Source organism: Pundamilia nyererei, unplaced genomic scaffold, assembly GCF_000239375.1.
Source record: "Pundamilia nyererei isolate P.nyererei 1_Seehausen unplaced genomic scaffold, PunNye1.0 scaffold00142, whole genome shotgun sequence".
NCBI classification, from domain to species: domain Eukaryota; kingdom Metazoa; phylum Chordata; class Actinopteri; order Cichliformes; family Cichlidae; genus Pundamilia; species Pundamilia nyererei.
This window is the reverse complement of record NW_005187543.1, coordinates 554,188-580,184: the sequence shown is the minus strand read 5'-3', so window position 1 is coordinate 580,184 and position 25,997 is coordinate 554,188. Positions and strand designations below refer to the sequence as shown.

Genomic DNA, 25,997 nt, shown 5'->3' with positions numbered 1-25,997 from the left:
TAAATACAAACAAAGTCACACTGAGGCTGGGCGAAGCCATTAGTTGTAAACTCAAGAACAGTGTTAAAACCCAGTTGAAACCATGCGGTTTTAAACTGCCTCCCCTCACCATGTTTTTGGAATCACTTCCAGCTGCTCCACAGCCACTAATGGCACCTTGGGCCCACATTGCTGTTTTAACACTGGCCAAGTCGCAGCCCCCTCCTGCCTGCTAGAAACTAAGGAGGTTTTCAACTACTTGAACAAATGATTTTAGTCCATATTATGAGCAATAAAAAGACGCCCTGCTGAGTGTCCTGAACATTGTGTTCACGCACGTGAATAGATCTTATAATATGTTTACAGTAGCTGTTTTTGTTCCCTCTCTAGATTTAAGTAAGTCCACAAAGATGTTGAGTAATCCAAAGGAAGTCATTAATAAAAATTTGCGAATTGGTGTTAATGTGTTCCTTTGACAGGACAAATAACTTGTATTGAATTATATTAAATGATATCAGGCTACTTTGTTACTCATAAAATACCTGCCAGTCACACAGTCAATTCAACACATGACTGCAATGGCTGTAGGATTTTCTGGTGGTGTTTCACATTCAAAACTGTTAGGCAGTAATGCATTTGAAGTCTAGTTTTATTTACTACAGACAGCTGTATACAGCTGCACAAACAGTCTGTGTTGACTTAATAATGTGCAGAAATCCACTGACGGTCTGTGTGTTTCCAATTTTCTGGCACATTTATGACAGAATTTCATGTCCTGAAATAAAGAGTTTAGGGATTGCACCCAAACTGAGATGGTATAGGTTATCTGAGAACAGACATTCAGTGGACATCGTGCACAGTGAACATAACCCGAGAAGCTGCGGAGAACCAGCGTGAGAAAAAAAGAAATGTGTGAAATAGCAGAGATATTTGCATTCAGCTTGTGTTTATTTTTGAAGGGATTTCACTCTATTTCTTAGTCTATCAGTGACATCATCTTCGAGAGAGGGCACCTGCAGATAACCTTTACTCTCACACTGCTGTCAGCCACAAACTATGTCAGGGCTTAAAGTTGAAGTTGAAGTTGTGTGTGGTTGGGGGTGGCTGTGGGGCCAGAGGTGAGGAGACAGATGATAGTGATCTGAGAAAAACAAAATTATGAACATTTATTTCAGTATCTAGCAATGGAAATAAGAAACTTAGTTACTGTATTTTTTTTAAGGCTACAGTATACAGTTTCTTTATGTTGAATTGCATGTTACTGACATTTATTTTGGTTACATTTTATTAAAAATGTTTAATTTTTGTTTGTATTGTAATTATAATGGTATTCCCTGAGCAGGAATGAGGTATTGTGTGTTTATCTGTGTTTAGCTATGTTTGCTCATTATTAAATGTTCCCAGCATTCCCTAGGAAAACCATTTAACTTAAAGTAAACTAGACTTGTTACTCATCACAATGTGCAAGAATTCAGTACCAAAATTTATCATAAATCACATATTTGCAATTGTCTCCATGTCATTTTGGTAGCTCAGTTAAGTATGCGTGAGTAAAACCAGCAAGCTTGACATAAAAATATATGCTCACACGTGCGTATTAATGCATTCACGCGTTTATTATTATTTGCCCTGTCTGTAGAATAGAGGCAGAGCTCATCAGTGCATCTCAGTAACTTTTTGTAACAATCATTTTCATGGTCTGAACATACTGGGGCAGAAGCTCATTTAAAAAAAACGTGTCAAGTAACTCGAGTCCATCTATCTGAATGGAGCCAGATTGCCACCACTAGATCAGCAACGGTACTGCAACTTTTTTTCCCCTTTACCTCTTCTTGTACCATCAGTAAAGCACTTTTTGTGTTACAAAGAAACTTTGAAATTAAGAAAGAGACGAGTGTTTGACTTCTTCTGTTTTCCTTTCTCCGTTTCATATATTCCTCTAACAAGAACAATACAAAATAATATCAACTACCAGATGGGGAAAAAAAGTTGTGCTAGAGTGGTACTTTCACAATACATATTTTTTTCTAGCTGTGCGCTGTTTGCTTGTCAAGATCATTATGTCAACCTTAGTAAAGTGGAATAACAATGGCTAAATTTGCAGCCAATACTTTTACAAGGTAAATCTTAACAGATGTGTGAGCAAAGGAATGGAAGACTTTCTGAAAGTCTGGAATTTCAAGGACCATAGCAAATTAAGATCAAAACATGAGATAGGGCTTTCCTGTGTGACTACCTGCGTCTTATTCAATAGACAGAAAACAACGGGTAATGCTGTGGGGAAAGGATTGGATCTTGTCTTTAGGGAGCTTAGAGCGTAAATCTATCCACCATGCAATTTAGTGATCAAGCTTTTGGCAAGTCAATATGTTATGAAACAAGACAAATGTCTTCTTCTGTCAAACATACTTATTTTGAGCAAATAAAAGTATATAGCTTTTGTTGCTTAAACTTGGCTGTGAATGTGTGTAATGCTTCAATTTGAACAAACCTGGCAAAAAACAAATGAGCAATCTCCAAAAAGAGAAAACCGAAATTTGTCAACAAAGCGGTAGAGCTTGGCTTACACTAGTGGTTACAGAACTTTTTTTAAAAAGGCACAAGGTCATTCTGTGACACTGCCTACAACTAGTTCTTGCCAAACCATAAAGGACAGAGCGCAGGGAGGCTCCCAAAGTACAGATTAGCTCATGTTGTCACATACAGGGTCAGTAGGCATGCCATCATCTCATAGCCGTTTTTTTTTTTTTAAATATAAAGGTTATATAAAGGTTGACGTCTCCAGGATCAGACAGGCATCCAAAATCACACCGGAGACCAATGGGTGAATTTAAAAAAAGTGGAAACTTCCATCCCAAAAAGGGCCGAACTGCTATAACAGGAAAGTACGTTTTACTGTGTTGTCCACACTAGATCCAGTGATACAATAATGTGCAATGTGGAAAATCCTGTATGGCTGCTCAAACTAGGCTTAATTTTCAGGTAACACCTTTATTTCTTGTGTATATTAGTCTTTGTTAATTCTGAACTACAGTAAGACATCGTATAAATAACGTTTACTTATTGGTTGACCTTTAAATTCAGAGTTTTAGTCACTGAACATGGTCATGAATACCGCTTTCCTTTGATACAACAGTGGACACAATGTGCTACCTAGTAAGGCTCAAGTTAATGTCTATGAGTTTTGCCAGGACATATTAAAGCTGCCCACTCCAAAACCACAAGCTTCAGCCATAATACAACAGTCTGCTGTAAACCAAGATGTTATGGCAGGCGTGTAGGAAGTGGAGTTGGCTTGCCTAACAGCAGCAACACAAATCGACTTTTAGAGGTAGATTTTTCACATACAGAGTTGTATTTTTTATTTTTTTTATATCTTTGTTTTGTTTTTGTTTTTTGCATATTTTTCACACTTACATGTTTAAATCATCAAAAAAAAAATGGATGTTAGAATTTGAGTATTAGACAAAGATAATCCCAGTAAATACTAAATTTAGTTTTTAAAAAATTATTTAATGTATTAACTGAAAATAACCCTACCTGACCCTGGGAAAAACCAGCTGCTTTTCATAAAGGAGCATCTATCAGTCTGAAGCTCAAGCAAACCACTTTGTGCCTGCATAAATAAGCATTTCACAAACAGAACTGCTTTGCTGCTCAAGAATATCAAGTGCACTTGGGTTTTGTAGCAGGACAGTGTGACAGTTACTTTATTAACTTAATTAAATCATGGTTTTAAAATGGCATTTTGCGTTTTCTTGTTTTATCTTACACAAATAATAAAATTTAAGTGTAAAAAAATATGCAAAACGTAGGGTACAAATACTTTCTCAACATATTGTGATGTGCAAACACAAACCATTTCCTCTCCTAAATCTCTGATTGCATATTTTCACCTTCAGGGGTAAAATTTATCAGACCTGGTTCAATCTATGGGTGCACTGAAACCCTCAAGGGTCACAGCTTTGAAAGCGAGGGAGTATTGAATACAAGGCTTCCTCCCTTTGCGATTAATCCCCTATCCAAGCATCGGTATAAACACAAACACACATCGTCTCCATGCAGCTGTTTAAGTTGTGCATTTCCACGATGCAGTAAAAGACGTGGAATCACACCTGTTGGCACCGGCAGCAACGGCCAACTCTGACTGACAACTTCCTTTTGGCCATCATCGCCTCTCAATCGCAGGAGCGCTGTTCAAGCAAACAGTCTATCAGCAGCGGCTTGGAGGGCCCTGCCGTACACCATTAGTATCAACAACCTTTCCACATCTCCGGTGATTACTCGGCAAAAAGCTCTGATTGTTACTAGAAGCTTGTTTATTAGACTGTGAGCCATCAGTTTGGAATAACACTGTGTTTACAATGCTGGGCACAAAGCAGTGCTGTACATGATGCTTGAGCGCAAGTTACACTGTAGAGGAGCCAGCGTATTATTATTGCTCGATATGCGGGCTTGAACATTTAAATGAGGCATACCTTTGGCTCTACTACATCAGCTCAGTCATTTACTGTAGGTGTAAATAATATTAGAAAATATTGTTCCTATTTAGAACATGTGTCCTAATTGTTTAAGGCTAGAAATGAGCCTTGAAAGAAGATATTAATTACACAGCCACATCATTTTTTTCTTGATCGCATCAGGATCCCACAACCATCCATCTATTTGAGAGCCAGGGTGCACTCTGGCCAGATCGCTACTCCATCAAACAGATATATAAGAACCACTTGTTTGTTTTCATATTAGTTGGTTTATGTAATCTGCTGGGAGGAATGGGTCATGTCAGCGATGAGAAATCTAGAGATAAATTGTTATCATAGATTAAGGGGGTATAAGTAAGAAGAAGCATAAATCTCTAAGAGCTCCTCTGAACCAAGAAGACAAATGACATATTTATTTGAAATAGGTCAACAGAATATCAGCAAAGAATGTTATGGCTGACATACGAACACATGAAGACGCTGCCTCCATCTCTGCCCTTCTCTCGCTATTATAGATTAATATACAGTACTGCCTTGCTCTTCAGCAAAGCAGCCGGTATGCTAAACACCGCTCTGGCGTGAACTCTGATACCTCATTGCCTGCTTATCTGCACTAAAAACTTAGAGATGGATGATTCTAAAGGGGGATGAAGGCTGTGTGGTAAAGTCATCACACAGTGATGTAAAGCAGGGCCACGCTGAGGCTTCTCCACAAGTTCAAAAGGAAATGAAATACTTATTTGAGTTTTGTTTCACTTTTAACCCCCCCAAGCCTCCTCCTTCTCTTCCATCCTGCCCATTACCAGATTTATTAATGTTATTCTAGACATCATCTGCATAATGTATGTCAGAGATTTATATGGTTGGCCAGACTTTGCTCTGGTGTCAAGGTCTGACAAAGTAAGCCTGACGCAGAGACCTACTAAGCCCTCAGTTTGACCCGAAATATTTGAAAAAAACTTTACCGATGTGTCTAAATGTTCTTAAAATGAGAAACTGTTCAGCTTTTGACTGTGAATCCCACTTGTTTTAACAAAATGGCTAAACAGGGGCAGCTATAGATCAGGAGGAAGAGCAGGTAACGCCTGGTTAAGGCTAAATGACTACTTGAGATTTGCTGGAAAAGCAAGCCAGACTTCTTTGACCTGAAGGTTAGGGTGTGACTTTAAAGTGGAAACAAATATGTTTACAGTGAGTGCTTTTACGACGCATCGGTTTAAATTGTTTTAGGTTCTGAAGCTAATTTATGACAAAGGGAGTTGTAACCATGCTGAGTGAAGATACTGAACTGTACCTCTGAATATGTTTGTTATGGCCGTTCCTTTGGAGACATTTTAACCGTATGATCTCCAAATATGTTAACTTTGTGTCTTTAAAGAGTTCAAAATCAAAGCATGACATTGCATTCATCTTCTATATACAAGCTATAGTTTTTAAAATGTTTGTCCCCATTTAATGCTTATTTGAAGTTACTCATTTTGCTTCAACAAACACTTGAACAATTTGTCTGGACTGACCTTGGTTATCTTGCAGTTAGGAAATTGCTATGTGATATCTGCGGGGGCTGGAGGGCATCCCAGGTTATCACCTGCTTCTCCTCCTGCGCTCATCCTCTGCCTACAGACATTTAACTGTTTACACTTAAACTTCCAACTGATAAAGTGATTTTTGGTTTGTCTGAACTGGAACACCACTGTACGAGACTGAATGTGTCCAAAGTTAGTGTATGATATCTGCTGTTTTTATGAGCCCACTCTTGTTATCCCCATGCAGAACAGCTGCCAGACTTAGCTAAGAAGGAGTCTCCACAAAAAAGATGCTAAGGTCAATAGGCTAGCATGAGCCTTCCTCCCCTCTCTAAGTGTATCCTGACACCTCGGTGCTGTTCTGCTGTTGCACAGTCCTTCCGTTTGCTCTGCAACACATATAGTCATACACGGTCCAAACACATATACTCTTATGTAATCCTGTCTGTTTGATGGGCCCAGCTGCTTGCGGCCATTAATTCAGCCATTAGTCCTCAGTTGGCGCACGGCCCACAGCAGCTGTGTTATCAACAAAGCCAACAGTCGGATGGATGCAGAATACTGATGCTCAGCTGTGAGGACGAACCTCTCGACTCCTAAAAACGTCAAGGCTCTCATTTTGTGACAGTTCATTTCATTTTCCGTACACAGTACGTGTGTTGTTTAGCTTACAAACCCGCCCTCAGGTTCCGTGTTTGATCTGCATTTTATTACTTTGTTGTGTTCTGGACAATTAAAAGTTTTATAAATGACTCTGGTATAAAAAAGCTGAAAGCCAGAGACATTAAAATGTATAAATTGCCACTGAGTGCTCTAAAAATGTTTATTTTCTCAAGAAAATAAAACTATTTAAAGTGAAATATCAAATTAACCAAACTGTTGCTGTGTGTCACACACCCAGAAGCGAGCATCAGATGGCTGGATGTAATCCAAGCAGACAGTGGCCTCATCAGGCCAATGAATCACATCCAGAAAAGAAGTCGGAGCTGATTTGCTTTAGATACTAAAAGTTCAAGCTACATTCATTTTAGTCAGTATGCTCATTAATAACATTTAATTACATGTGACCTTCCTGTTATCACCAGCTAAATATCGTGTAATTCAAGATACCATGTAATTACTCAAGACTGGCTGTACAAGCTCTATGTATACAGTTTGGAAATCCATCCCACAGGGCATAAAAAGGTAGAGTAAACAGGCTATTTTTCAAAGCCAAGAGCACTTCGGTGGAATATTTATAAACGGTCTGATTCAAGCATTTTATACATTTCATTATAAACTGAAACTTTTCTAAGACCCCAAAACGTCTTGAACCGCAGCCTTGATTCGCCTGGAAATATAACTGCCGTCGACAAAAGAAAAATATACACGTTTCAATTTGGTAATCAGAAACTGAACACAAACTGGCTGCCAGTGAGCAGCAGTAATGAACGAAATGACTGCTCCTGGCAGGAAATGACATGCATGTCGTTCCTGGGCATCACAGGGTGGTGCTGACTTGCCTAAAATGGGTTCTGCCAATAACAACAACATTACACACAGATTTCTCTATGTGTGAGCGAGTTAAAAAAAGCAGTGGCTGGCAGTTGTTCCTTCCCCTCATTATTTCCATTTACTTCCCCTGCTACAAAATCTTCAATACTCTGTTGCCATCTCTAATAGCCAAAACAACCAATAAATCACAGGCCGATCCTCAATAAGGGCTCCAGCTTATGCTGGATGCTAGCTGACCAGAAATGAGATGAATGATCTGCAGACGTAACAGGTTCCCGCAGCTCGAGGCAATGAGGTCTATACAGAAGTTGTGGGATGTGTTTACTGCCTGGCTAGCCAACTTAAACATTGCTCTCCATGTACAGATATTAGCCTTTCACTTAAATTAAACACCAACTTAAGAGTATCTTGTATAATCATCTGACATTATGTAGTAAAGAGCTTGTGATCAGCTAAGAAAATTAAGCGGATTCAGCAGAATTTTTTTTTCACAATATGTTGTTTTTCTTGTTCTTGATAAAGCGGTGCTGTTTTCTGGGGCCCAACATCTTCTTCAAGCATTAGTTGATACCACAGAGAGAAAGCAGATATTGGACATACTCATGTCTATAAACAACCCTTTTGCCTACATGTTTTTTCTGAGTATGTAAATGTCATTCGGTGGATGTGTTTGATCCGCTTATGATGCATGCATCTTTCACATCGCCTATTCTGGGGGTTCCTGCAGACAAGGCCGTAGCTAACAAGAAGCCCGACTGATTTATTTAAACTATGACCACTCCTCACATGCGACACCAGTGTGTGTTCCAGGTGGTTTCACGTTTCACTAGAGCAATGCATGCACTCATCGCAAGGACAAATATACAGCTGAGTGATTCTTCATTGCGCTGGAGCTCTTAATGGCTACATTGCTTATTTTGCCCCACTACCAGAGAGAGCATGGATTGTCTGGAGTACATGGAGCCCACATTAGCAAAACCTAGCTGTGGGGCTCAAGGCCACTCTGCTTTGTCTGCTGCCACTGTACTCCACTCGAGAATCCATATCTGTGGAATTATAATTGAGGATAAATATTATCAAGTGCAATCGGAGAGGGTGTTGTGTATTTGTGCTGGGGCCAGGAAGAGAGGTGCTGTGAAACTGAACACCGGCTTGGGCCGTGACCACAGGAGAGCTTAATGGAGGCAGAGGAGCCACCCTGCTCTTTGGGCCACCAGAGGTATCAGGGGCTACCGAGGTGAAAGGTCAAGGTAGAAATTCATTTCCACATCTGAGACGGCCTACAGCTAATACAGCTCATAAGAATGAATAAGCCAGGGGCAGCTGGGGAGCTGGGGATTACTTTACTCAGGACAGCTCTTTTCCTCGGGGTACTGGCTTTGTAACCTTCACTCTTTTCTTTTAGTCTCTCATCGCCAGGTGTAGAAAAACAAGCCATAATCCAACTTCTCTAATCTTGTACAGAATAACTGTCAGCACCTCTTTACACCGTGAAATGCTTCCTGGGCTTGTTACAACACTGGCACCAGTACTAATCACTCTAATCCTGTTGTACCCATGCTAAACAAAAACCTCTTGCACAGTCATTATCTATACACAGCCAAAGGCAGTCAGATGACAAAGCACATCAACATCAGGGAATAGAGAATGAATGAAAGAAGATGGAAGAAACCTAAAAAAAAACAAAAAAAACAAGAAAGAGTGTGAAAGACAGCGAACGGGAAAAATGCAAGGGAACAAAGAAGAGAAAGAGAGAGTGGGAATCATATTTAATTGTGTTATATAACACTCTGTTATGTAGCAGCAGCAGCAGCAGCAACTGCTTTCTCTCTTTCAAGGGAGAACTTTCTGGTGTAAAAGCTTGTTTGATTTATGACCCCTGCAAGAATGAAAAGTCTACACTGTTAAATTTCTGGAAATCTTACATAATAACAGCCCCGTGACATTTTACACTTTATTCTTTTTAAAGAATAGTTATCCATTACTGAGAAGCAAACACAGTCAAAGCTTTCAGAGACAATCGCATACACAATCTGAATGGAAAGCCAAAAAGAGAACCTGGGTGGGAATCTAAAAGCTCCGCTAAATCCTTCACTCAGATTTGCACAGAAAAGATTGCCAAAGGCCAGAAAGGTAGGTGGCTCTAAACACCGCCTATAATCTATTTTATTACTCAGCGTGTCAAGGAGAAGTGAAGTGATCATTCTTCAAACAAGCTTGAGTATGCCGGGAATGACTGGAGATCTTCTGGAGAGATTCAGAATGAGCAGCGGCCGCCTGTGTGGCAGCGTCACAGATCAGACGGTTCAGAATAGCTACAGATGAAATTTTGTGTACATTTAAGAGCGATCCATTTCCTTTGATTAATTCATCTTTCATGTCGGAGACTTTTTCCAGTAAATGCCTTAAAATATCATGATGTCGATGAGTATTAATCGAATTACTATCCTGTCTCAACTTGTAATTCAAATTCAGTTCTGAGCAACCCACTGCAAGCTGCTGTGTTTTGAGGATAGCTGGGTGGAAGGTTGGAATCCCCTTAGCCAACCTCTCCAGGGGCATATTTTACTTCCTTGTGTGATATGGAATTAAGCCCGGGTGAGTGAGTTCGTATTTCTGGAAACATTACTCTTAGGAAGAATAATCATAAGGAGCAGCTGCAATGCTGGATAATGTCATCTTCTTATGGAGCACACATAGCACGACGATCTCTATGTCTTCTAAGAATTTAAAATAGAAAGAAAAGATTCCATATTCCCATATTTCCAATTTGGCTCCCACAGATGAGTAATTCTAGCGTCTTTGCCTGTACACAGGATCTTTCCTAAAACAAAAGTTAATGAAAACTTCTCACACTGTAAATGTACCTCGATACCCAACTCATGACCATGCGTTTGTTTATTATTTGGGAAAGGGTGCATATATCTCTGAGTTTCCCAAAATTCTTCTCCTCTTACCACAACAATCTGATTCAATATGTATTATTGTTATGGAATGTAAAGCCTTCCCTGTGTGCCCGTAGCGGCTAGCTAAGTATTGAAATTCAAGCTTTAACAGTGAAGCACGTAAAAGTTAAGATTTGTCAGCTTAGGGAGACTGTTGCACAGAATTTAATTATACAACAAAACAAAGAAAAACCCACACACATTTTCAATTTAGGGAAAATCCTTAATTTTGTATTTGACAGCCATATTCATGCTTTAAACTCATGACACACTGTGTCTGGGAAACTTGTCCATGCATGCAAAAAATAAAACTCTAAAAAGGTAAAAATTCAGTGCCTCACATAATCCCAAGTGGTATGTTCCCACTTAACTAGTAATTGTATTTTCTCTTCACGTATTTAATAGAACAACATGGCAGCCGCGCTCCTAATTTCTTCCGTGTGCTTGGAGGACAACCCAAGTGTTGAGTGCAAAGAGAAGTGCACACAATTAGCTAATATAATTCACAGATGTGCTCAGCGAGTTGTATTTTTTCCCGCTTTCTCTGTTCTTCATCTTGCCTTTGCACAGTACAACCTGAGAATTTGGACACTGCCCCTGCACTCACCCCATTGTGACCTTCTGGCGCATACATTTCGTATGACGTAGTAATTAAAATACACTAATTTGATAATAATGCAATAACAGCAGCACCCTGAAGGGTAAATTTAAAGAAAACATTTCCCCAGACCGCCAGTAAAGCATAATGCCCCATAGAAAATACAGTAGCCTGTTGGTGTGCTGTCTGAGGTCTCAGGGGTATTTCAGGGTACTGATTTCATACCACAGCCATTAAAATCTTAGCTCTCTCTTGGCTCCAAGCGCCTGCCTGGCGTCAGAGCTTATGAATGATATTGGATCCCCAAGGTGAAAACTTGATGAATATCTGAGGCTGTTTTGCAAAGGGTTAAGTGGCTCCTCCGCGGATTGAGACGCAGGCATATTCCACAATATTTAAACTAGATGATGAAGTTTAGAAGGCATCTCTAAAGGTGTGATGACTGCCCGAGATTAACACAGAATAAATTGACAATGATGACCTAGTTTTACGTTTTTCAGCTTTTATTTTGGGAATCTATTTGTGCAAAATAGCCAATTTTATTGTTCTAACTATACTCACTTATAGTCTATTTTTTAACGGTATTCTGCTTTAAAATTGGACAACTATGACATAAGCAACAAACTCATTAATGATCCAGCATAACTACTCACTGATTTACAAAAGGTCTCCATCGGCCTGGCAGTTTAGGGAGAGGATATGCTGCAATTTATGTTTGGCTCGGACGAAGCCATTCTTCTTAGAAAGCTTGCCGTACACTTCTGTATTATATTAACACTAAAAGGTCTGTAAATGCGCTGCCCTACAAAACTGCTCTCGAGCTCTCCAACATTCTGCATTTGCAAATCAAAACAGGTAATTTCTGCACATAATTATGCAGCTTTGTTGATGATCACAATATCCTCCACATATAAAAATGCTCATGTCCCGATCCCAAATGTCCATCAACCATGAATGTCATTAGATGTGAACCATTATGCGCAGTAATTTTGCCCCTAATTCCTCCTCATCAAGAAACAAGGACAAAAAAAACCCCAAACAGAGAACAGGGGAAATAATTTGGCCGCTTTGTGTCCCTCCCTTTGTATCACTGGCATGGTGGACTTGAAGCCTACAGAAGTGGAAGTGGAACAGATTGAACTTGCTCAGTGAAGCTTGTTCTACAGTGCGTTTGCACAAATCCTGCCTGTGACCCATTTGTGAGTGCATTTATTGACCCCGTGTACACTGCTTCCACATTATGAGTTTGCTAATGAGCAGCACTGAATGTGCCTAGATAGCGCTGAAAAGCTCTGGCTGTCAACATGAAATGAAATGCATGGCTGCGATTATAGCCTCATCTGTTTTATTAAGTCTATTTGTTGATTAGATTTTGTAGCTCAATAGATGCATCATTGTGGAACTAAGTGGGAAAAAATATGCTTTTAGAGCTAAAGTGGTAAAAACTCTGGTAACGAGTACGGCAGATATCATTTACTGACTGACGACTTCCAGAGGGTGGTCGCTGACATGGTTTACTTTAACAGGCAAATGCTTCCATTTGTCATTGTTATGCTAAACACTACTTTGACATAGGGGAAATTGAATCAAGGAGCTTGTCAGCGGCATTCTTACGGCTGTCTTGTCCTTATCATTTCCATCAGGCTGATCAGAAACACATTGAGCTCCCCACCAACAGAGGGTCAAAAAGTCATAAAACCCTTGGTAGGCAGACATTTCCTGAACACTACATCATGTACTCCCTACGTTGGGTTTAAGCAGTGACGTAAAGTGTAAATAGGGAGTAATTAACATGTGAACTTCACTGGCAGTACTGTTGAAAATCTATTATTTACACTCAGTAATAATGGGAATTACAAGGTATAAGGAACCACAATACAAACTGGCATAGTTAATCAGAACTGCCTACGAGCAGAGGACACTACGTCCACACTATGTACGCTCCACACATCGTTTTCTCTCTGTTTTGGCCTCCCGTCCACACTAAGGAAAAACGCAACGTTTTGAAAACGCTCTCGAAAACGCATACATTTCAAAACGGAGCTGCCCCGTCGCAGTGTGGACGCTCGAAAACGCAGACTTTCTAAAACCATGATGCATTTTAGTCATGTGACCAATTAAACAAAGATAGCGGAGGGCAATATACAGCAGTTGTTTTGATTGCTCTCAATTTCGATAGCCCTAAAAAGATTATTATCAGTTTGTACATGCTCCAGATAGCTTTTCTTAAAATTATTTAATTCTCACTCGCTTTTGCGCATGCGCAGGAGTAAGCGTTTTCGGCCGTTTCAATGTGGACGCACAACTCTGTGAAAACGACTGAAAACTAGTGTGGACGCGGAGCGTTTTGAGACGAAAACGTCGTTTTTAAATCTGTCCAGGCGACAACAAAAGTTTTTCTTTGGAGATCAGTTGCCCCCCTTCACTTTTAGCTCAGTTCTTGAACATTTTTGGAGGGAGTTTTTTGTGTTTATTTTTTTTTAAGTCATTTATCGCTGACTTGTTAATTATTCAAGCATAAAAAGGGCCCATAACTCAAGGGATGAAGCAGTGTTTATCCCCAAATAGCCACAGTGAAAAGGTGGCTTGTCAAGAAGCCATTCCTAAGATGGGGAAAAAGCTGAGGTTTGCTAAATTACACAAGAACTGGACTGAAATTCAGTGGCAACAAGTTTTATGGAAGGTCTGGAGAGAGGTGCAGCAGTGAGTGCCTACAGTTATCTATAAAAAACGGTGGATCTTGTCAAAGAACCATCAGATTTTGAGCCAACATGCAATACCATTTAGAAAGCATCTGATTGGCTGATTGATTGGCTTTGTTTTTCAGCATGACAAAGATCCCAAACTGCAGTAAAAGCATTGAAAAGCACACAGTGGAACACAATCAGTCATGGATTGGCCTCTCCAGAACCAGATCCTCAACATTATTGAAGCAGCAAGTGATAGAGAACAAAAGGCGAACAACATCCAAAAATGAGCTTTAAATATACTTCAAAAAGCCTGAAAAACTATTCCTGAAGACTAATTAAAGAAATTACAAGAAAGCTTACCTACGAGAGTTCAGGCTGTGCTGAAGAATAAAACTGGTCATACCAAATATTGACATTCAAGCTTGTACAAAATCAGATTTTTTTCCCCTTATATGCTGTATTTCCATGTATTTTTGCACATATTTCATTAAATTGTAGTCATTTCTCATTTCCAAGCAAAACAGAAAGAGTTGAAGGGTGGCTCAAAACTTCTGCACAGTACTGTGTAACAAATAACAAAACGAATTAGGAAGCTAGAGTCAGTAAGAACTGAGACAGTGTTTTGAAAAGGAGGTTGTATTTGACACGTGTATGTTTTTGGCCTACAACCTCTGTGTAAACAAAAGAAACAAAAATCAAATGTAGGCATCATTAAAGGTTTGCTGGAAGCTGTTTATATTACAGATCCCACATACAAAAATTACTAAGAGGAGAATGGAAACAATAGAAAAAGTGAATTGAACTCAGTAAATATACTAATTAGTAATAACAACTCAAAGAAAATGAATGGAAAAAGTGGACAGCACGATGACAAGCTTAAAGTGAAAGAAGGGCAAGTAGATGTTCTGTATACGAAGCAAAGGTTACAAAAGAAACCCAGAAAATTAAATGACAAAATGTGACTGATGACTTCAGTAAAAAAGTCAGCTTGTTCCTGAAAAAGTGATTTAGATAAGTCTGATTTTACCTTCCTCAATTTAATCCACCTTTTTTCACCTGAGTAAATTAACTTGTTTTTTTTTTAATTCACATTAAATGTAAAGTGCAAGTAAGCAGACTTAAACTGCAGCTGCAGAGATAACATCAAAGAAAATAGAAAGTGATACAATCCAAGAAGAGATCATTAAGGGAAAAAAAGCTCACATTATCATATAGACAAGCTGTAAAATGTGTCTTATTCTATGAAGCTAGTGCTCTGTCAAAGGCACGTCTTCTCTGTATACGTGTAATTACATGACAAATGAATACTGTCATTTCAAGATGTAAACATGATCTGAGGGATTTTCATGACATCGCATACAGAATGAAAAAAAGGAATAAAGCTTAAATCTTGTTCTCATTGTCTCTGTCCGCGCTCCTGCTTGAAGGCTACGATAAACTTCCATGCTTCGACGTAATGGGCCAGGAGGATCTCTTCTGGGAAGTGCTCTTCCACATCGGCGGGAATGTCCATGTCTTTGCGCTCCATGTAAGACACCAGCGTGTCTTTCAAGCTTTAAAAGATGAAACAAGCAATTTGAATCAAATCTGCCACTGCTAGAGTAATGCATATGACAACACAATGAATAAACATGAGTCTTTACCCCCAGTCAGGCCTGAAGGTATCAGTTGCATTTGGCTTTTTGAGGAACAGCACCAGGAACTCGTGCATCTCCAGGAGGAAAGTGTCAGCGCTGTTTTTAGAGAAGAAACCAATGAGCAGCCTGTGCTCGTCCTCACCCAGGGCCTGTTTGTACTTCTCTGAAACTCCTACAAACGGATCCTGATGAACACAAAAACACATGTATAGGAATATTGATAATAATAACTATTGACACCTTTGTACTAGATCACATCTATGCATAGAATAATACACCTCTGTGTCGGTGATGCTTACCCTCTTGAGGCGCAGCATGTTTTCTGATTTAAGTGAGGCCAGCAGCTGCCACAGTGCCACACAGTGTTTAAGGCAACACATGCCAAAGGCCTGTGGGCAAAACAATGTGAACGTGAGGCATAGAGAACATAAAGTAATTAAGATCTTGCCAGATCTTAAACTCAATGCTCCTAACTAGCAACAAAATTAAGTTTCTTTAAGCACACTTGGCACATTTCTGTTCTGTATAAACAGTATCCACATAGCCGTCAGAAAGAAAAAGCAACAGTATAAAATAGTCTCAGATAGGCCAACCTTGAGGATGTGCTGAGCCATCTGGTTTCCCATCTGCAGCACCTCCTCCAGGTAGGAGGACAGCTGCATATGAGGCTCTCCCCCAGTCATTGCAAGGAAACCAAGGGCCACTTCCAGCATTGACAAAGCGTCACACACCTCACTGTAGGAGTGGAGCTCTCCAGCCACAGCAAAGAGAGTGAGAGTCTGAAGAGGCTCCTGTTGGCATACATCATAATGGCTGTTATCATCAGAAGCATGTACAGTATACACAATTTGTAATCTCTGATAAATAAATGCTAAGTCCCAGCATGTTACTACCTATCACAACTTACTTGTTTGACTTTTTCTTTTATGACCTTGAGGATAATCTCGTAGTTGCGATCGTGTCTATTCACTAGTGTAGGAAGCCCCTGTGGATGAAGAACAAAGAGGGGGAAACTGTGCCTTAACAAACTGTGCGTTGAATTGTCAGCAAAGCTGCTTTGCTCCTGATTCTCATTGGCTCACATTGAGAGTGATGAGAGGCTTGCCCAGCAGGAAGCGTGAGATGATCTGCTGCTCGATCTTAGGCAAGTCATACTCGTGAAGGGTCTCCTGGCCCCGCTCGATGCTGTACTGGGTGTTGGACAGAACCAGCGGCATCACATCCCTCTCCAGCTCGTAACGAATCACATGCAGGTCAGTCAGATCTGCAGGGCTTACTTTGTAGCTGAGAGAGGAATAAATAGAAAGTTTACCCAGGAGACAGTGTCTCTATATTTTAGGATTCTACTACTCTGACACCCTATTTAGTCTTCAGCTCTTTCCAGATATAATTGAGATATCATAATGTTATTTTAATCCATATATATATATATAATTTTTTGCAAACATGCCGTATGAAGTGTATAATAACTTGAGACACAGTCTTCTGAAAGCCAAAGCATACGCAAGTGAGAAAAATGTGGCATGAGCGCCCCCACCTGGTCTCCTCTCCAGTGTGCTTGTCCACACAGTATATAATGTCATTGTGCAGCGCAATTAGGTAGCTGACGAGAGCTGTAGAGCACAGGCCTGGGCCGTGTCGCCGTGGCAACAGCACCCTGAAGTCACTGTTGAGGTCCAGGTCATTCTGGCAGAACTCAGCCGGGATCTTAATCTCACCTGAAAACATTTTAAAATGACGTTAGAACGAGACGTTGGACAGGTCAGCGCTGGTGTAACAGTACTGCTGGCTGCTTACCATTGGTTGCCAGCGATACTCTGAGCTGATTCCAGGTTGTCAGGAAGATTCTGATGTGTTTTTCGTACCAGGTTTTGAGTGAAACTGCATACAAGAAGAAATCAAATAATTAATCCCTAGTGTAAAGATGTCAGCCGCACAGGAGACCCGCAGTTCACACGGTACAGAAAATTAGAACATCAACATCAGCGGCGTTCACGTGTGGAAGAGATTTTCCTCTTTATGAATAATCAATCATTGTCTCCGTCCAGGTTAAAACAACTCACTCCTTGGCAGGCAGGTTCTTAAATTGCATTCTGCCAGCTATTTAACCATGACATTTCCGAGAACAGAGGTAATTAGGAGTTGCATGGAACTTTGTATCTCTTGTGCATGAGTCACGTAGTTGAAAAGGCTGAGAAGCACTGATGTAGACAGTTAAGTCAATACCTGCTTTCTGATTGCCGAGAAATTCAGCGATGCTGCCTTCCGTTAGCTCAGCGATGTTCAGAAGCTTCTTCACTAGATCCCTCTGGAGCGCCAGGATTTCAGGAAGGTGCTTCACCAGTCGGATTTCTGCTTCCTAAAAATAAATAATCAGTAATATTAATAATAATAATAATAATGATAGTAGTAGTGTTTTCAGATAAATTCCTGTTACGTACTCTTTGGGAAACTGTGGTTGAACTTTGTCTTGTAAGAGCTGCTTATTTGTATATGTTATATATGTTTTTTTCAATATAGCCTTTCTTTGGCAAAAAAAAAAAAAAAGAAATACAGGATCCATGGAAACAAAAAAAAATAACGCACTTACAAAAAGTACAGAAACTATACTGATGGATATGGATTAAAAGCTCTGAAACAGATTAAACCTAATGCAGTCGATGACACAATGTAGGAGGGATCACCGACAGATATTTTTTTTCCTTTCTTCAACATTACAAATGCATTTTATGTTGTCATTTTCTCACCCTATGGAGGAATCTCCAGAGGACCGGCAAGGTGTCTTTGCCATCATTTTGCTCCACGATGTGAGTGAGGCTCAACAGAGACACTTTCTCCCGGCAGCTCCACACGGCAGAAACATGGATTAGAGATTTTGGAGGAAGTGAAGCCAAGAAGAGCTGAGGATCTCCAAAAATTAGCTTCATGATTGGACTGGCAGAGATACGAGAGTCAGCCCGGATAAATGTGTTCACTTCCTTTAGCTGTCTATCCAAGTGCTGTGGAAGAGCAGGTGACATGTTATGTTATGCATAGATCTTGTATAAACATATGAGGCAAGTTGTACTGTTCTGGGGGAAAAAGGAGTAAAACTTTGAGTACCTTCAGATGTGGTGTGATAATGGCAGCGCTCATTTCAACTTCCCAGCCGTTTCGTGATTCTTTGGTTGAGAGAAGATTGTCATACTGAACAGGCCCTGAAAGGAGAATCAAGACTATTAAAAAAATCTTTTACTATGACTATTCTCAGTCTTTACAAATCTATAGATATTGATTTAAAAGCTCAAATTTGTGGCCTCTAGAGGGCACACTTTCTCTCTTCTATGCTGGACTATACTGGACAGCTATTCAAAGTCCAATCGGATTGTTTGAGCTTTGTTATCAAAATGCTTCCGTAATTATTGACACAGGACTTCACTGGTATCTTATATTTGTAGAGAGCTGCAGTATTAGTGTAGCTTTTACTTACATCTTTGCTGCTGTTGTGTCTCCAGGAGGCTGTTGATGACCAGGTGAACAGTGCTGATTGTGTCGTCTGTCCCCTTACCCAGACTTCTGATGAGGTGTTTCATGTCCTTTCTCAGATGAGCGAGTAGAAACTCTCCTGCATCTTGGACTTGAGGTTTGATAATGGCAGAAATAGACTAGAAGGAAAACAAAAGCAGATGACTCTCCACCTTTCTTACTACAAACAGTGGATTATAAACAGGCTTTTAACATTACCTTGATGGAGATTACTTGGATAATTTGTGGTTGCTGAAAAACAGCACTTTCAAAAACTCCGTTCTGTTTGTGTTACCTGTGGTTGGCTGCAGGAACCAAGCAGCATGGCCATGTGAGTGAGCATGCGAATGATGGTGAAGGGAACGGGAGAAATGCTCTTGGTGTCCAGCATGTCTGGATTGTCTCTACGTCCGGGGTCGCCGAGGACGTGGCCTGTTTGAGTGCGGTCACCCCTGTCAGAAGACAATAAACAAATAAATACTGATGAATATGTTTATTTTGCTACTTTCCTCTTTCCACTTGAATTCTGTAGGACACTTACTGGACTTGCACAATACGAAATCCTGGCACAGGTGCGTGGTTATTCCCTCCAATCTCTGCACCACAATCTACACAATGACTTGTTTGCATGGGCTGGCCACACTAGAGGAATAGAAAGAGTTTCAAATAAATATGAAAGGGATACCAGCAAAAACAGACTTTTTAAAAATGGATTATGAATCCAACTGAAGCTAACATACCTCACCAATGGTACAGGGGTGACCATTTGGACAGTCTGTGTTAAAAGTATAAAACAATACGACAAAGGTGTTTAGCACATCACCTCATATCATCACATTAGAGGTTTTTTGTCTTTTTAATAATACTTACGATACCACTGCAAGTGACCCATAGCTTGTTGAGCCACTGCTAACATGTCCTCTGGCATGGTGGGTAAGAAAGCCGCCTGTACCAACAGATGCATTCCATATATTTATTTTTTAAAAATATACCCAGGTTTTGATCACTTACAACAGCGATTATACATACCTGCATGTTTGCAGGTGTCATAGCTAGCTGCTTCAGTGGAGCCAAGATTCCTTGGTTTCCACAGAGCAAGACAGCAGCTAAGTGAACAGCCAAGTCCACCGACACACACTGGGCACCAGAGACCCCGCAGCGAAGAGCCAAGGGCCCGATCTGGTTGGTTACCAGAGACAGGGCAAAGGCCTTCACCTGCGGGCTGGGAAGGAATTTTGATTTCTGGATGTAGCTCATCAGGGCCTCGACTTGCTATTGGTAAAAAATATACAAATACTTAAATCCTGAATGAAGACAAACTGAAAACTATAACCTAAAATAAGATAAGATGATGTTATTTTATTTAGTGTAACTAAATTAGAAAACCTACTTCAGGCTTGGGATGGAAGCTCGCATTGGTTTCTCTGTAGAGAGTGGTGACTTCTCGATACAGTGCCAAGAGAAGATAAACTGTTTTCCACTGTGGTGGGCATTTGCACCGCTATAAAGACAAAGCAAAAGACCCACACCATTATGCACACAAATTTAGATTCCTGATTCTGAATTTCCACCAAGAAAACGATGCAACATTACCTCGCAAGCCTCATCCAGTCCATCCAGTTTGGCTTCCATAACTACTTTTGCAACAGCATTTCTGATGGTCTTGTAATCTTCCCCACACACGAGATACTGATCTATTGGTGTGACTTCTTCATCCTGGGTAGAGTGAAATGAAAATGAGTTATTTTGACTAAAACTTTGAGTTTATCTTCTTTATAAGCTGAAAATCAAACGGTTGCTAAGCGAACCTTTTGCTGAATTTCCTTAGGAAAGATCCAACTCATTTGATCCGATTTGAGGAGCTTCTTGACAAACTCTACTCCAAACTGACTGCACATCTTACGGATCAAATAGACCCGATACCAGTCATTTCCACTCCGCCTACACAAGTCTATGACGCTGGTCAGGAAAGCTGTGCTTCCATTCTGGCCAACTTCTCGGGATCCTGGTATCAAATAAAATCAAAGTAATGTGTTTGTAAAAAGGAGAACATTCCTGACACATTGTAGGAGTATGACACACAATAAGAGTGTGTAACTCATTAAAAATACGCACCTGGAGCTCTCAGTTTTTCCACAAACATGCTCACTGCCATATCCAGGTCCATACGCACTCTGGCCACCTGCTGCAGGTACTCTACAGTGGCCGTTTCAGAAAGCTGATCACGAGACTGCAAGAAATCAGTCAAGAAGGCGCTTTCATCCTGCAGACATGCCTGCTGGTCTGCAGTGGACCTGAACTGCATCCTTTCAAACATGGAATCCTAGAAAAATAAACATTTAAAAAGGCATTTTAATCAAATCCACAATCAAATCCACATGCAGCTTGTGTGTTAGCGCATACCTCCAAGCAGTTAATGTACAAGGTGTAGAGCTCAGTTTTATCCATCTCCTCCAAGATGTTGCTCCGCTCAACTGCTGTCAGATGCTGCTGCAGGTACTTTTTAACATCATCAAAGCTTCAAAAACAGTCAAGGTTAAACACAAATTAGAAACTGCACTGCACAGACATAATAACACCTCATGCAATAACCAAAAAAAGGGGAGGAAAGAAAAGGGACCTCACCTGTACTTCAGAAGAAGTTTGAGCACTACTGACCGCACCACCGGATTTTTATCCACAGAGTCGTCAAACGGAGAAAGCGCCTTTGTCAAAATCTGCTTATTGCCTAAAAATACATAAATCTATTTAGAACTAACAAAACATATACTGTAGTTGTACAGTCGCACATGGATGTGTTTCACATACATGGTGGAAAGAAAGTAATAGAGTACCTCTCAGTATTGGGACAGCGCTGGACTCCACCATGAGAAATGACAACAAATGAAGAATGACAGCTGAGCAGGGTGGAGAATTATCCTTGAAACACACAGTCGACACCAGGTCTATGAAGAAAGCATTGCACTTGTTCCTGAACTGGGTGTGTTGTTTGATGGGAATCCTACATGAAAGAAGATTTACAAAAGTCACACAGATGTCTTAAAGCACATCACAAAACACATCTAATCAAAAACAAGGTACTTAAACGCAACATAACTAAACAGCAGCAAAAGGCAGATCAAAATGTTTTGTATTGTGTGGGAAGAATTGAATGATATCTTTGTTCATTACACGTGGGAGGTTGGCCTTATTCACATATAGTTACCAACCTTATATCATCTGAGGGAACCAAGGGGAAGTCATCGTTAACTGGCTGCATGCAGAGAGGACAGTACATCTGTCCAGGCACCAACCACATTTTGATACAGGCTACACAGTAGATGTGTTCACATGGCAGGCAGAGCGGGTCCTGGGGGTCTCCCATACACACTGGGCACAGTGTAAGACCAAACCTGGGGGAAAAAAAACCAAAAAACAATTATAACATTTACAAACAATAAATTCTGATGTTCGGTAGTGAAATATTACTATTTAAAGCTATGATATGAAACTGAAATTAGACAGCCCTCCTCCTGCAGTGCTTCCTTCTATATTCTAAGCCCCTAGATGTTAAAATAGGTCAATATAATAATAAATTGTTAAAAATAGTACCTTAGCTTCCAGCAAGAAAGAAAATGCTAATTTTTGGCCATTAAAACTTTGATTTCAGTTCATTCGTACCTTCTACAACCTTCTTAAAGCAACCAAATACAATGCTAAATGTGCCCAGAAGCGCTAAAGTACAGGATGAGAGATTCTGTTAACACGCAACATGTATAAAAATCGATGTTTACCTGAAGATGCGTTCGATGGCTCCATCTTTGCAGATTTTGAGCAAACGAATTACTGCCTCGAACGTCTCCTGAGTTTTGAGGTCTGAGTTTTTTTCCAGTATCTTGAAGGGAGAGCGGAGGCAATACATGTTTATTATGGGTGAAGAAAAGACTGCGGTTATCGTGAAGAATGCTTTATGGTAATTATCTGTACTGTTAAAAAAAAAAATTTTAATACAAAGAACCCAGACGCACCTGGCCAAGCCGCCCAGTGTTCTCCAAAACTAAAGGAGACAGTTTCTTCTCCAGCTCCTCTATTCCCAGTAACATGTGCTCCACAAACAGAGACAGAGAAAATATCCGATTCCATCCAGCTCTAAAACACATAAAACAAATAACCTTTCAATGCAGCTCAAGTGGTTACCTAAAGACAAACTAAAAACCTCAGACTTGTGATGATTTGGACATTTTTTCCTTAAGCTTTACTTACTGGACTCTCTTGGCGATTATCTTGCTTCTCTCTCCGTAACGTCTCACGCTGTCCTCTGAGCAGATTAACTCAATAGCAACCTGGATTTTTTTCACCTGCCTGAGCCAGGCTTGTCTTCGGGCATCTGTGTTCAAGTCTATGGGCTCCAGGTACTCCACACACGCAAACCCAGCATACACATCGAGTACCTTGGAGACAGGAGAACAAAAACAAAAAGAAATAATTACAAAACCCAAAACAAAATTTAAAAAAAAAATAGAAGACTGTTGATGAGAAATTAAAAATCCTTCAAAGAAACAGAAAATAAAAACACTATGTAAATAAGGATTACCAGTTCAAACCCGTCTCTGGCATTAGGATTCATCAGGAGGTTTTGGGTCAACTGAGGTACAATGCACATCACTCTGCAGAGGTTCTGGAGCCGGTTTTTGAACTCATGATATGCAGCATGGACCCACGGAAGAGACGTCACCGCTTCAGTGTCACTGAGCTGCAACCGCAGTTCGTTAACACAAGAATTCAAAGCACCACACAGGAGCTAGAAAAATAAATAACATGCATTAGTATATACTGTCACACACAATCTCACCAACATCAAATGAAAAACCAAAATAAAAACAAAACAAAAAACCTGAAGATCTTCCGGAGAAGTGACATTCATTGTCATGGAGATGAAATCCTGAAGGTAGCGCTGGAAAAACTCAACCTGCATCTCTGGGTCTGCTTTCGCTATGTAGCGGCCGAGCGGTGTCTTCCAAAAGAACTTAACAAACTCTTTCTGAGTTTGCCCTGGAAGACATATGCATTTAATGTAAAAACAAAACAAACTAACAAACCAAAAACACAACATCACTATATAAATTATATAGTGGCTAAAACAAACCACTACCTTCATTTTGAAGTGCATGAACCCAGAGCTCTTCCAGGTAGTCCTTAATTCTCCAGCTGAATGGCATGCTGCAGCTCATGTTCTTATCTTGGGCAATGTAGTGCTGTACAAGGATGGTTCTCGTCTCAGAACTGTAAGCGGTTTAAAAAAAGCAAAGTGAACATCAGACATCTTTAGGTACAAGAATGTACTTTTTTAAACAAAACAATTATTACACATTATTACATGCACAATAATTACATTATTAACAACACTTACGTGTGGTCTAGTGTTAGATGTGAGATTTCCAGCAGCTTTTCATTGCCAAAGATATCTAACCACAGCTTCTTAACAGATTCACCACAGCGGGTATCAAGCAGGAGGTCCATGTTTTGGTCACGGTCTATGAGCGAAACTAGATGCGCCAAGAGGGGGACGACCACAGCCTGAACACGCTTCCATAAGGTGTGTCTGTCATGAATGGAGGAAAAAAAAAAGTTTACAGTGGTTTTCAAATAAATATAGGATAATACTGTATATTAAACTGCATATTACACAAGACCGAACCACTCACCTAAAGGTGCCTCCTTCTTGCAAGGCATCGATGTTTGAGGCCTCCTTGAAGACCCAGTTGCTCTTGATGGATGAGAAAGTGTTGCCGTCGTGAGTCACCAACAATGAGTGAAGATGCCGCTTCACCACTTGTAGGAATTCACCTGACAAATTCAGATAGAATAATTAGCATTAGCAAAAGCAAAAAACAAAAAAAGCAACAACAAGTACTGACAAAAAGTTTTGTTACCACCTGTTATTTCGTCATTGTCACTCAGGAGTGCCAGAAGGATCTCCACTCTCCGAGTACTGCGGAGGCCACTTTCCACCTGGTCCCTCAGCATGGCTACTGCACTCTGCACACAGCTCCTCAGCAATGCTGTAGTGTCCACAACACTTTCCCAAGTCTGCAGAAGAAGAACACAATAGTTAAAATCTAGTGTTAAGATTAATCCCCAATAAAATAACATGTCATTCATGTAAGAAAACAATGTGATGACCATGCCGGGATTTATAGACTTACATTTTCCTCCTGCACAGTTTCCTCCTGTTCACTCTCAGAGTACATGTCATCAGTCTCCATGGCTTTAACAAAAATGTTGTAATTTAATACACAATACTGTAAAGTGAACAATATATATGGAGACAACAACATAATTTTATATAAATGATTTATCATTAACTAACCTTCAGCCTGAGGTGCCTTTGTTTCAAACATTTGACTGATTGTCATGTTTTGCAAAGTTTTGATGTCGGAAACAATGTCTTTAGAGCGTCTGAGGTCATCAATATGAACTGATCTCCAGGGGCCTGTGAATATTAACATGTCTCAGCTTATTGTCCACTCTTTACACGACATAATAAAAAATATAGTCCATGTTGTATAAGTCTTACCGCCATGAAAGCCAATGTAAGAAGTCCCTCCTTCCATTCTTGGCAGTCTGGTGATGAAGTACACAAATACCTTTCTACTTGTGTTCTCCTGGGTTATCTTATTGATCTCATTAATCGATGAATACCTGGAAATGAACGGCAAAAGTTAATATGGCCAAACCACATGGTAGCTAAAAGCCCACAAAAAAAGTGTTTGACCTACTTTGCAGATGCAATGAGGTTGGCGCTGAGACTGGCTTCATCAAAATCACTCTGGACGATGAGGACCCTGTTGCTGCTGCTTTTATTCTCAGCTGTGAGGAAGTTCCTACAAGACGAGAAGGACTTGGTTTGTACACTGTAACACATCTCAAGATCATATTTAGTTATTCTCATGCAATATTTGCTTCTAAACATATTCTAAAAATGTAAATGTCAAAATGTGCCAATAGGTTAAAACAATCACAATAATCTTTAAATTCAGTAACAAAGGGATATGTCTCATTAGTTAGTAATATGTTTACATTACTAGATATTACAACTAGTCTATCACTGTTCTTACTAGGACATGTGTTTCACAGCTTCTATTGTACTTTATTGTGTGAATG

General features: G+C 40.1%; 1 protein-coding gene across 1 annotated transcript in view; it reads right to left on the bottom strand.

Annotated features, from left to right (window-relative positions):
• Nucleotides 1–14,424: 14,424 nt before the first annotated feature.
• The window catches only part of LOC102201071 (E3 ubiquitin-protein ligase RNF213-like), a 31,775-nt gene continuing 20,202 nt past the window's right edge, over nt 14,425–25,997 (bottom strand). The window contains exons 30-67 of the mRNA XM_005744342.1: nt 25,613–25,717; nt 25,411–25,535; nt 25,204–25,326; nt 25,040–25,101; nt 24,770–24,923; nt 24,539–24,680; nt 24,244–24,435; nt 23,986–24,116; nt 23,728–23,885; nt 23,428–23,634; nt 23,097–23,284; nt 22,862–22,982; nt 22,628–22,728; nt 22,064–22,246; nt 21,689–21,855; nt 21,480–21,582; nt 21,258–21,372; nt 20,970–21,177; nt 20,663–20,859; nt 20,448–20,570; nt 20,245–20,355; nt 19,884–20,126; nt 19,725–19,800; nt 19,595–19,629; nt 19,396–19,496; nt 19,150–19,306; nt 18,820–18,994; nt 18,453–18,547; nt 18,098–18,349; nt 17,577–17,709; nt 17,148–17,231; nt 16,888–17,068; nt 16,433–16,634; nt 16,258–16,335; nt 15,944–16,141; nt 15,650–15,739; nt 15,357–15,535; nt 14,425–15,266 (exon numbers count right to left, since the gene is read on the bottom strand). Of these exons, the coding sequence (XP_005744399.1) occupies nt 15,110–15,266; nt 15,357–15,535; nt 15,650–15,739; nt 15,944–16,141; nt 16,258–16,335; nt 16,433–16,634; nt 16,888–17,068; nt 17,148–17,231; nt 17,577–17,709; nt 18,098–18,349; nt 18,453–18,547; nt 18,820–18,994; nt 19,150–19,306; nt 19,396–19,496; nt 19,595–19,629; nt 19,725–19,800; nt 19,884–20,126; nt 20,245–20,355; nt 20,448–20,570; nt 20,663–20,859; nt 20,970–21,177; nt 21,258–21,372; nt 21,480–21,582; nt 21,689–21,855; nt 22,064–22,246; nt 22,628–22,728; nt 22,862–22,982; nt 23,097–23,284; nt 23,428–23,634; nt 23,728–23,885; nt 23,986–24,116; nt 24,244–24,435; nt 24,539–24,680; nt 24,770–24,923; nt 25,040–25,101; nt 25,204–25,326; nt 25,411–25,535; nt 25,613–25,717 (5,452 nt within the window). The 3' untranslated portion in view covers nt 14,425–15,109. The remainder of the gene's footprint in view (nt 15,267–15,356; nt 15,536–15,649; nt 15,740–15,943; nt 16,142–16,257; nt 16,336–16,432; nt 16,635–16,887; nt 17,069–17,147; nt 17,232–17,576; nt 17,710–18,097; nt 18,350–18,452; nt 18,548–18,819; nt 18,995–19,149; nt 19,307–19,395; nt 19,497–19,594; nt 19,630–19,724; nt 19,801–19,883; nt 20,127–20,244; nt 20,356–20,447; nt 20,571–20,662; nt 20,860–20,969; nt 21,178–21,257; nt 21,373–21,479; nt 21,583–21,688; nt 21,856–22,063; nt 22,247–22,627; nt 22,729–22,861; nt 22,983–23,096; nt 23,285–23,427; nt 23,635–23,727; nt 23,886–23,985; nt 24,117–24,243; nt 24,436–24,538; nt 24,681–24,769; nt 24,924–25,039; nt 25,102–25,203; nt 25,327–25,410; nt 25,536–25,612; nt 25,718–25,997) is intronic.